The sequence below is a fragment of the Daphnia magna genome, linkage group LG7 (assembly GCF_020631705.1).
Source record: "Daphnia magna isolate NIES linkage group LG7, ASM2063170v1.1, whole genome shotgun sequence".
NCBI classification, from domain to species: domain Eukaryota; kingdom Metazoa; phylum Arthropoda; class Branchiopoda; order Diplostraca; family Daphniidae; genus Daphnia; species Daphnia magna.
Genome location: NC_059188.1, coordinates 12,300,405 through 12,310,447, shown reverse-complemented (window position 1 = coordinate 12,310,447; position 10,043 = coordinate 12,300,405). Strand labels below are relative to the sequence as shown.

Sequence of the window (10,043 nt, the reverse complement as noted above, 5' to 3'; positions counted from 1 at the left end):
CTCGTGTGTGTCTGTTGTGTGTGTAATGGACGACAACTGCCTCTTGCATAAACAGTGAAACACCACCGATACTCCAAATAGACAAGAGAACAGAGATTTTGTTTTTTTTTAAACGGCATGCGCCTTGCGTTTTCGCCCTCCTTAATCCATGGAAATGAATAAATGAATTCAATTCTATTTAAAAGAAAAAAGAGGTGTGGTTAAATAAGAGATTATTCAATTTGTTGCTGTTGCTTTTGCTGCCATTTTTCTTCCATGAACTGAAATATACTGGACATGCTACAGTATGAGGTCATCTCGTGTTGCGTGTGACCTGTACCGACAAAACGTCCCCCCCAAAAAAGAATACAATAATTTATTCATTTTGGAAATTAAATTTAAAACAAAAATGTAATAGTTTCATGCGGAAAAAAGAATCGAAATTATTCACCTGCCGATACGCGATCGATATCGTTAGGCGGTCGTCCTATTGGCGTATCCAGCGGTAGGCCGGATGATACCCAATTGCGACCAATCTACAGGACAAATGAAAAAGGTAAATCAAATCAATCTCGTAATTCTTTCTAAATTTTCAATTTCAAAAAAAAAAAAAATCTTATTTCAAATCACGCATGAACTCGAGTGATAAATCTCAGCGGAAGGAAGGAAGCAAAACCAGTGTGGAATCCGTGCAGTGGAGAATTTCCCACGAGTTTTTGATCCGGGCTCTGAGTTCCGCTTTGGCTACTCTCATGACCGGCTACCCTCACGGTATTTCCTTCCTTTTTTTTCTTCCTTCCGCTCTTCAAACGCATGGCCCTTTTACCTACACCTCTTGTGAATGTAACTAAACAAATCCCGAGCGCAAAAATTGAAAAAAAAGGGGAATCAAATAGGGCGCTCTCTTCCAGTTCCGGTTGTTGAACAACTATTTCAATGGCTTCGATGACATTTCTTTTTTTCCTTTTTTTTCGGAATAAATAAACATATTTCCATGTGTGTGTGTGTGTGTGTGTGTGTGTCTGATGGCTGTGTTTTGTTTCAAATGCACCTTTAAAAAATAAAAGTGGGTATGGATGTCGTGTCGTGTTTCGCCGGATGATAACGCAAAGTCCAACAATGAAACCGACATCAAAAAGAAGAAAAAAAATAAATAAACGAGTAATATAAAGATTTTTAAAAATGGATTTTTTTTTTTTTAAATGAACAACGAAGATACCGATGTTAAATCGGCGTGTTATTTCTTGTTCATCTTTCAAGAAAGAAAAGAAAAAAAGGGGAAAAAAAAAAGAAAAATAATATTAAGATAATTTACGATGGCTATTCACAACCACAACGAAACATGGCGCAATACAATACGACACACAAAGAAATGTCGGGAAGAGAGGAAAGAAAAAGGGGGGGGGGGAATAAGAAGAGGAAGAAAGACGAAGAAAAAGACGTCATATAGAGAGATGTTGCGCCCGCCCTGAGGGTTTCTTTTTCTACCTATTTATAGGCGGTTACGATACACACACACACACACTACACACAAAAGAAAGGTACGATTTTTTTTTTTTCTTTTACTGCCCATGCATTCCAGGTAGACAGAAGAAAGAAGAAGAAAAAAACACGTTGTATATTAATAATGATTTAAACACGAGCCGCCCAAATGACAAGTCTTTCCCATTTTTTCCGATCGAATGGGGTAAAGGCGGCATCGAGTCACTCCTCTGCCATTGAAATAGGGGCTCTTACTACTATATTATGTAGTTATATGTACGACATTATTATTTTATATAGTGGGTCGTATATAAATTGTCATAATGAATTGCAGGAAATTCCCACGCTTTTATTGTTTTACAGCCCTTCCCGCATTATTATTTTGTTTTCATTCAAACTAGGAGAAATCACGTCGCCAGTGAGAAAATGAATAGAAATGCGACGGGGAAAAGGGGTGGAATGAATTTAAAGAGATGAAGAATGTCGAACTGAAAGGGGTGGAATGAAAGAGAGATCAAACAGGGTCCAGGCCCAGATTGCCGCTGGCCGGAAGCGGAAATACGGAGACAACAGAGTCGGTAACGCTGTACAAATCTGTGAGTTAAGTGCGACATGCACAGCTAACCCATTTGACCTGGCCACTAGTGCAACACATTGGCTTGACTTTCAAACTAGTCCCTAACAACATTCACAACCACTTTTCAGGAAAGAGGAAGGGGGGAAGGGAAAATATGATAAATTGTGGAGGGCCCAATTCTTTCTCTTTGAAAAAAAAATAAATAATAATAATAAATTCTTTTCTCTGCGGGAGCGGCTGATTGTTGCAGACTAGTGAATAGGTAATGACTTCCCTCCACCGAATGTTAGTTTTCGTGTTGTCCTACCTGACAAAGAAATTGCTGTAGGCCGGCTGCGATCGTATTGTGGTGGACCAAGCTGTGGACGGAATCCGTCATCGCCAGGGCAAACACGCGATCCTGGAACTTCTTTTCCACTTGACTTGCCTAAGATTTTTAGATTTTAGACCGACATGGACTTTTATCAACCATGACATCTAGCGGGGTAGCATGATTTGCTTACCAGTTCCAAAATACAGACACCGCCGTAGCTGTGCGCCACAAAGGCGATATGTTTAGCCGGACTTTTATCAATAACCTGATTCCAGACTGACGGTCCATAAAAGGAAAATAAATAATCAAATCATGAGAAGAACAGTGAGCAGACTACACTGTCATGAGTGATACCTGATAACAAATGATTCACAGGATTCTCACTGCCCTGCAAAAAAAAAAAATGATTAATTTGATTAACAAATTATTTTGATGTAAATCAGATTTTTAATTACCTGTATCATTTTCTTCTTCTTTTCAATTACTCTATAATTATCATTTGTATTTGTAACTATGACTGCATAACCTTTCTTCTTTGCCATCTCAATGAAAGGTAACTGGGTTCCAGTATCCAGGTTATCATTGATTATTAATCTTTCAGAAGAAAAACAATATGATTATTCAAAAATAATCAATAATTCTAACACACTGATTGACTGACCTTCGAGCCCACTGTCCAGCCTTAACTACACCACTTCCATGGACTAACACAAGCAATTTGTCACTATTGGTGAAAACATCATCACTGACAAAGATGAAGGATTCTATTTCATTAGAACTCACGCTGCAGTCTCCTTTTGTTAAAACTAATTTCTTTAGCTTCCCCCTATTCTCAAGCAGTTCATAGACATGCTGGTCAATTATCTGGAGAAATATGTCCAAAAGTTAATTTGGGATGTATTACAAAACTGTATGTTGTCTTACTTCTCCTAGGGCTTCATAGCGCCTTTGGTTGTAATCATGGTTGTTTTTATCCACTTCGAATTCAAAGGGAAGCTCTCCTGCAAGGCCACTGTTTGGGTCAATAATTCGCAACTGACCCTCTGATCATGGGGAAGATATTGAAAAATTATTGTCATGTTGAAACTGAACATCCATTTCATAACAAATATATACATACGGTCATTGAATGCATAACCGAATTCTTTCAAAGTTTTTGGGAACGAATCATCCATCGCTTGCGAAATTCTGGCTAAACGAGAAGAAATGAATACTGGTAATAACCTGCATAATTAATAGAAGCATTCATTCTAAGGTACTTCGAACTACGTAAAGCAAAAAGAATACGATAGAATTAGTTTGCACATCTTGCCCGCGGGACCTACAGTTGTATAAATAGGTTGAAAGATTAGACGATTGCGTAATATTCTTCACTTGATTTTGTGCGGGAAACGTTTCCCCGATTCTGTCAAACCATGAAATCAGTGATCGCTGCGAGGCTGCGACATTGCGTTATTTTTTCTTAAAATTGCAAACCGGCTCTCACTCTTCGGCTCTTCCTCTACCAAACAATTATTATCAGCTGATTCATTAAACTATTCTTCTTTCCGGCTATTTGTCGGCGTGACTAGTTTCAAAATTTCAGGAAGAATACGACTTTCTTTACACACTCTGCTAATTAAGAGTCCTGAAGCGCGTGATAAACACGTACAAAACAAAAATTTTACGCTTAAAAAACAGTTACAGTGGCATCAACATTTGAATTCTTGACTCATCGAATACTTATCTTTTACAAATAATAAAATAATGCTAACTTAACTTCAATGTAATAGTAAAAACATTTAAAAATTCAACGTTCAGTTGCATGGTTTCAGTCAGCTCTCAGCTGGCAAATCGTACTCTCTTATCGGGTACGGCAACAGACGACCGCCATAAGTTGTTTTACACGTCATTCTTGTCGTTTCACATTTCTCTCTGTCTCAACGAAAAATCTATTGTTGCAGTATTTTCTCATCAGTTTACAGGTTAGCGAGTAAGAAATGTTTCCGTTTAATAAAGCATTGTAAAAACTTGGTTTCACTTATGTTTATTTGAGTGGTCGTTTTTTATGATTGTTTTTTTTTTGTGTGTGCAGTACAGTTTTCAAGAATGGATCGCAGTAAAGTTGGCGAGCTCATGGTCATAACTGGAAATTCCCATCCTGAGCTGGCTGATCTTATCGCCAAGTATAGAATTATATATTTTAAAAAATCTTATTGATGATGACTTGATGCATTCCTTACAATAAGGCGGTTGGGCATCAAGGTTGGTGCTGCTTCGATTTATCACAAGACTAACCGTGAGACTATGGTTGATATTGCTGATTCCGTTAGAGGAAAAGATGTGTACATCATTCAAACAGGAACCAAGTAAATGCTTTTGTTTTCTTTATTTTAGCACACAAATTGTATTCACTTTTAAAAACTTGAGGATGTATCCTTTTAGAAATTATGTCTTCAAACATCAATGAAAAAAACTAAACTAAATTTTATATTTTTTGTTTGAAACACACAATACTTCATAAATTTTGTGAATATTTTAGAGATGTCAACAACAATATTATGGAACTACTGATTATGGCCTACGCTTGCAAAACGTCGTCAGCACGCAGCATTGTGGGTGTCATCCCCTATCTACCCTACAGTAAACAGTGTAATCTTTTTATTTATCCGTTTTAGTTTCCCCTCGTTATGTGAAAAGGACCTTCAACGTTCAATCGAGTTCACATTTTTAGAAGTTCACGTAGATTTGCATGACTAATCAAAACTCATGTAGCCATTTCCTTGCACGTAGAAACTTCAGTAGTTCACATACTACCACTATGTATTTCCGTCCATTTAGTTTGCTTCATCCGATTAACTCGTGTTGTACGTGTCCGATTTCATTCAGAGTTTAATTTCACGTAAAATATTTCTTTTTTAAATTCCTTTCCTCCCCACTCGCAATCCTCGGATGCAGGTAAGATGCGCAAGCGAGGGTGCATCGTATCCAAACTAGTAGCAAAAATGATGTGCCGCTCGGGATTAAATCATCTCATCACCATGGATCTGCATCAAAAAGAAATTCAGGGTTTCTTCGATTGTCCAGTCGACAACCTTCGTGCTTCACCCTTTCTTCTTCAATACATTCAAGAATCCGTAAGTTGTCGTACTACTTTTCCTAACATACTTTTCTGCAAACTTGAAATTGTTTATTTATTATTATTTTATTTTATTACCTTAGCTTTTATTTTTCATATTCATTTTTTTTATTCTTAGATCCCAGATTTTAGGAATGCTGTTATTGTAGCCCGCGATCCAGGATCAGCTAAGAAGGCAACCTCATACGCTGAGCGCCTACGTCTGGGAATAGCTGTCATTCACGGTGAACAGAAGGAAGTAAGGAACTCTTAATATAAAGCCAGCCGCTAACCAGTGAACAAATTCCATTCATTTGTCAAGGCCGAGTCAGACATGGTTGATGGAAGACATTCTCCCCCAACACTACGCAGTCGCACTATGGATGCTGCTCGTGGAATGCCAGTCATGACTGCTAAAGAAAAACCTCCAATCAATGTAGTTGGAGACGTCGGTGGCAGGATCGCTATTATGGTGGTATGTATCAAATTAGCGGATTATTACGAGATGCATAATTTCTACCTCCCTTTTAAAAATAGGATGACATGATTGACGATGTTAGATCTTTCGTGGCGGCCGCTGAAGTCTTGAAGGAACGAGGCGCCTACAAAATTTATGTGATGGCAACCCATGGTTTACTATCGTCAGATGCTCCAAGACTGATTGAAGATTCACCAATCGATGAAGTCGTAGTTACCAATACGATTCCGCACGAGATACAAAAGATGCAGTGCCATAAAATCAAAACAGTTGACATTAGCGTTCTCTTGGCGGAAGCTATTCGTCGTATCCACAACAAAGAATCCATGTCCTACCTGTTCCGCAACGTCACGCTTGAAGATTAAGAAGAAGAAAATTACGATTGCTGGGCCTTAAAATTAACTTGGTATGAACACAATTTATAGTTTCCGTTGAAGTAATCATTCTCTAGCTTACTTCATCATAGGTAAAAACAAAATAAAAATAATGAGAAACTAATTTTCAAAAAAAGTAAGCTAATGGAAAAAAGTATGGAAATTTCTGTGAAACCTTTGTTTTAGTCTCGGTTCCATAGGCGAATATCATTTAAACACCCTGCACTCCATTCAAGTTACATTACAAATGTTACAGCAAAATTAAAGATTATTGTCGTTTTTTGTGTAATCAATGTATTGCTAACTTTTATCGCTGAGCAACTCATTGGTAACATACTGATAAGCACGCCTCTTCGTGAATTGGTTGAAATCATCTGAAAAATGGGATTTTCTGGCTGCAAAAAATAAAAAGGCACGACACACAGAACGAACAAAAATACTATATCAGTGCACTAAGTATGTTAGTACTCACTACATTTAATATTTCAATGATCGCCGATTATTAGATGTATTGTTAACCTAATTATAGATGTTTAAACAACAAGAGCTAAATATCAACCAGCGACAATGGGGCACTAACTTAATCTTCTGTAAAGCAAAGGAAATCATCCTGGCATGAAGACCACAGTGAGTTAACGATAATGCTGCGGAAATCGGAATGTTCGATATTACGTAAACCCTAATCGAACGAAATCAGTTCGGCGACAGCAGGCTGTGGAACATTAGATTGCTGCTGTTGTAACTGGGGCTGTTGCTGTTGGTGATGGTGTTGTTGCATCTGCTGTTGCGATTGACCCATCATCATCGCTTGAGGGGGAGGGGCATATTGACCAGGACCAGCTGCCGGTGCAGAGGCCGGTTGCTAAGAAAACGTAAAAAATGTAAATCACGTTATCGGTTTAAAAATGAAAAAATCGCATTACCTGCTGCTGCTGGTGATGAGGTGCATACTGATGCATACCGGGATGTGGTTGTTGCATCTGTTGTTGTTGTGGATACGGTTGGTAACCTGGATGAGGACCATAATTGGGTCCAGCCATAAGAGGAAGGCCGCCAGGCATTGGAGCTGCCGGATGGACACCAGGCGCTGGTCCAGCAGGATGAATCCCAGGAACAGGATACTGTCCTGGCATTGGATGATACATTTCAGCTGGATAGCCGGAGTGTTGGGGTGGGCCCATGTATGGACCATGCTGATGTGCTTGCTGAGGTGGATAGCCAGGCATACCGGGCGGCATTTGTCCAGGTGGCATTGCTGCCATTCCGGGCATCGGCATCTGGCCCCGTAATTGATACATTTGTTTTTGTTGCTCCATACGCATTTGCATTTCTCTCTCCTCGTCTTGCATCCTCTGCATGGCCAGTTGGCGTTGGTACTGCAAGTATTCTTGTTTCTTTTTACGCATAATTTCGAGCTTCTGAGCCATTTGGATCTGACGTTGGCGTTCAGCTTCCTCAGCCTCACGACGAATTCTTTCACTGTGTTCCTCACGCAACGCATCAAGAGCTGCACGAGCATCTCTCGCTTGCGTTAACTTATCCTGTAATCCTTCGTAATAGACTGGAAAGAAGCAATGACAATTAATCTACATTCGTGCAGTTTTTTGAATTAATGACCTACCCCGGGCGCTTTCTTGCTGCTGAATATATTGCATGAGCCGAGTATGCATTGTTGTAATGTTGAGAAAAAGTGTTTGAACGGAAGAATCGTTGGCAATACTTCTTCCACGGCTAGAATTCGATTTCATTCTGTTAACAAAGATATCCAATTGACTGCTCAAGGTTGAACAGAATTCATCAACTTCATCCGTTTCCCCATTTTGGTATCTCTGTTGCAACAGTATGAAGATTAGTAAATAAGATAGTTGGATTTGGTGACGAATTTGCATACTTCTACGGTTTTCATGCCGTTGTTGGTCGGTGACAATGGCCCTACAGCGGTAACCGGAGCGCTAGGGTAAATTGGAACTTCTACGTCTTTCTCTCGACTATCCTTTTCTTGTTGCTTTTGTTCCCAGTAGGAGCGGTTCAAATAGCGGGCCAGCTCTGGATCTTCAATCTCTGAAGCTGTCACTTTAGACGGCTGGCTTTCCTAGAAAAATGTTAGAAGTTGTTAGTTTGGCAACCCAAACATTGACTGACACCCATTCGACTTACTTTCACTGGAGATGAATAAGTACGCTGTGTATGCGTCTTTCCAGTTTGCTTTTTATGCTCAATTTCTGATTGAGACAAAGCTAGAGCGAGTTGTAGCTCCTCTTCTTCCTGTAATTTTAGCTCCTCTTCTTTGCGACTCTTCTCAGCTTTCAGCTCCGTTGGCTTGCTTGATGAATCCGACTCATCTCTTCCCGGTCTGCCATCACTAGGAGAATGCCAATAGTATTAGGAAGGAAATCTTTACAGAGTACAAGGATTGAGACATTACGAATTATGTTTGTCGAAACAATCCTCGCAAACGCGCACTTCCTTTTCAATGCCGAATTTTGGCAGTGTGCAGCTACGGGGCGTGCATTTACCACAGAAGACTTGTCCACATGCCCGGCAATGGTGCTAGTGAAAAAGCAACGGATGATTGAAATCCAACAGAGAAAAAGCGTCGAATATTTGAGTACCTTACGAACAATTACAGAAAACTGGACTCTGCAACGATGACAATTGTCTCCGTCACTCCAGTTTGGTGCACGATCTGCAGCAAACATAGCGTCACTTTCTCGCAGCGTAGGGAAAGTATATCCTTCTGCTTTCAGAATGTTAAGTGTATCCTGATGGAAGCAGTTACATAAATAAAACCATTTATGTATTCAGTACATGTTGGACTTTACCGGTATTATGCTGTATTTTGGAGCATTTCGAAAAGCAAAAGCCCAAGTTTGGGTGAGCTCCAAGATTTTTGCTCTCACTTTATCATTGGTAGTCTTGTGTACCATTTCCCTAAGCTCATCCATGAAAGCTTTGGAGGCCACTTCTTCGTGGATAGGAGAACCACAGTTCTTTACCACAGACTCCAGCACCTAACGATATGATTAGATAACATGGTTATTTCAGGTTCTGAGTCATTGTGTTGTTAACATTGGTACTTGAAGTGCATATAGTGCCACATATGGATTTTGATTGTAGAAACGCTTTTTAATGGCAGTGATGGCATATTTTGGCCTGCAAAAGAAAGAAAATTCTTAGTCCCCATTTCAAGCTGTTAACTTTTGATAGCAATACTGGCAATCTCCTTGGCAAATGATGTCACATATTTGTATGATTGACTGCCAATCTGGTTCGAGCAGCAAATGACTAGTAGCCTTCTCTGTAACAAAAACATTAAGTAAATACTTCGATATTTTGTCTGCATTAAACACATCTTGCCTAGCGCTACTTCTAGCTCAGACATTTTTTGTTGAATACACAATAGGAAATGAGGAATGACGAAACCGTATATGTACGAACTGAGTGCGGAACCTTACAAGTTCACTTTAATCTCATTTGAGTAAAAAAAAAAATAAATGTAGAAATTGCATACCTAGCTGCTTGTCAAACTCTGAAGTCGATCGGAACATCCTTGAGAAATATTTGCGACTCGTCTGTTGCTAGAAAAGAAAAAAAAAACGCCTCTTGAACAATTTCACCGATGACACACAAGGGTAGCCAGCTGATCACTGATTACTATTGTTAGACGGTATGGCCTAAACAGCAACTAGATCTCACTTGTGAGTTGTGAGTCTTGTGAAATGCGGTATTCGAACCGGACATAC

The 10,043-nt window shown here is 39.4% G+C and overlaps 3 protein-coding genes across 12 annotated transcripts; 1 reads left to right on the top strand and 2 right to left on the bottom strand.

Moving 5' to 3' along the window:
• Positions 1–6: 6 nt before the first annotated feature.
• LOC116926525 (cotranscriptional regulator FAM172A homolog) lies at positions 7–3,901 on the bottom strand. Of its 6 annotated transcripts, none has more exons than XM_045176013.1 (10): positions 3,611–3,901; positions 3,472–3,543; positions 3,276–3,394; positions 3,013–3,215; positions 2,807–2,945; positions 2,706–2,739; positions 2,542–2,627; positions 2,346–2,465; positions 431–515; positions 7–313 (listed from the first exon to the last, which is right to left on the bottom strand). In XM_045176013.1, the coding sequence occupies exons 2-10, from the start codon at positions 3,524–3,526 to the stop codon at positions 213–215; spliced, it is 942 nt and encodes a 313-aa protein (XP_045031948.1). In that variant the 5' UTR covers positions 3,527–3,543; positions 3,611–3,901; the 3' UTR covers positions 7–212. The 6 variants fall into 6 exon arrangements, with proteins under 6 accessions (XP_045031948.1, XP_045031943.1, XP_045031944.1 ...); XM_045176008.1 differs by having other exon boundaries at positions 3,472–3,575; positions 3,639–3,901; XM_045176009.1 differs by having other exon boundaries at positions 3,472–3,575; positions 3,657–3,901.
• A 137-nt stretch (positions 3,902–4,038) lies between these two features.
• On the top strand, positions 4,039–6,566 carry LOC116926524 (phosphoribosyl pyrophosphate synthase-associated protein 2). Of its 5 annotated transcripts, XM_045176002.1 has the most exons (9): positions 4,046–4,315; positions 4,426–4,516; positions 4,580–4,699; positions 4,873–4,982; positions 5,289–5,467; positions 5,588–5,707; positions 5,771–5,923; positions 5,986–6,332; positions 6,393–6,566. In XM_045176002.1, the coding sequence occupies exons 1-8, from the start codon at positions 4,156–4,158 to the stop codon at positions 6,289–6,291; spliced, it is 1,239 nt and encodes a 412-aa protein (XP_045031937.1). In that variant the 5' UTR covers positions 4,046–4,155; the 3' UTR covers positions 6,292–6,332; positions 6,393–6,566. The 5 variants fall into 5 exon arrangements, with proteins under 5 accessions (XP_045031939.1, XP_045031937.1, XP_032789350.2 ...); XM_045176004.1 differs by having other exon boundaries at positions 4,039–4,315; positions 4,873–4,973; positions 5,986–6,566; XM_032933459.2 differs by having other exon boundaries at positions 4,048–4,315; positions 5,986–6,566.
• Positions 6,567–6,794: 228 nt separating this feature from the next.
• On the bottom strand, positions 6,795–9,971 carry LOC116926502 (hepatocyte growth factor-regulated tyrosine kinase substrate). Its single transcript, XM_032933425.2, has 11 exons — positions 9,812–9,971; positions 9,514–9,598; positions 9,378–9,453; positions 9,123–9,311; positions 8,913–9,062; positions 8,726–8,850; positions 8,458–8,662; positions 8,192–8,392; positions 7,922–8,129; positions 7,224–7,861; positions 6,795–7,162 (listed from the first exon to the last, which is right to left on the bottom strand). The coding sequence occupies exons 1-11, from the start codon at positions 9,846–9,848 to the stop codon at positions 6,980–6,982; spliced, it is 2,097 nt and encodes a 698-aa protein (XP_032789316.2). The 5' UTR covers positions 9,849–9,971; the 3' UTR covers positions 6,795–6,979.
• Positions 9,972–10,043: the final 72 nt, after the last annotated feature.

What these genes read in the sequence shown, in the direction of transcription:
- LOC116926525 (XM_045176008.1), bottom strand. Translation starts at nt 3,658, where the DNA reads ATGTGCAAACTAATTCTATC. An exon ending in AGAAGAAGAAAATGATACAG is followed by an intron (nt 2,740 to 2,806) that starts GTAATTAAAAAT and finishes TTTTTTTTGCAG; the next exon opens with GGCAGTGAGAATCCTGTGAA. An exon ending in GTGTCTGTATTTTGGAACTG is followed by an intron (nt 2,466 to 2,541) that starts GTAAGCAAATCA and finishes TAAAAATCTTAG; the next exon opens with GCAAGTCAAGTGGAAAAGAA.
- LOC116926524 (XM_045176002.1), top strand. Translation starts at nt 4,156, where the DNA reads ATGGTTTCAGTCAGCTCTCAGCTGGCAAATCGTACTCTCTTATCGGGT. An exon ending in TTCACGGTGAACAGAAGGAA is followed by an intron (nt 5,708 to 5,770) that starts GTAAGGAACTCT and finishes TCATTTGTCAAG; the next exon opens with GCCGAGTCAGACATGGTTGA. An exon ending in GCAGGATCGCTATTATGGTG is followed by an intron (nt 5,924 to 5,985) that starts GTATGTATCAAA and finishes TTTTAAAAATAG; the next exon opens with GATGACATGATTGACGATGT.
- LOC116926502 (XM_032933425.2), bottom strand. Translation starts at nt 9,848, where the DNA reads ATGTTCCGATCGACTTCAGAGTTTGACAAGCAGCTAG. An exon ending in CTTATTCATCTCCAGTGAAA is followed by an intron (nt 8,393 to 8,457) that starts GTAAGTCGAATG and finishes ACATTTTTCTAG; the next exon opens with GAAAGCCAGCCGTCTAAAGT. An exon ending in CTCATCACCAGCAGCAGCAG is followed by an intron (nt 7,163 to 7,223) that starts GTAATGCGATTT and finishes ACGTTTTCTTAG; the next exon opens with CAACCGGCCTCTGCACCGGC.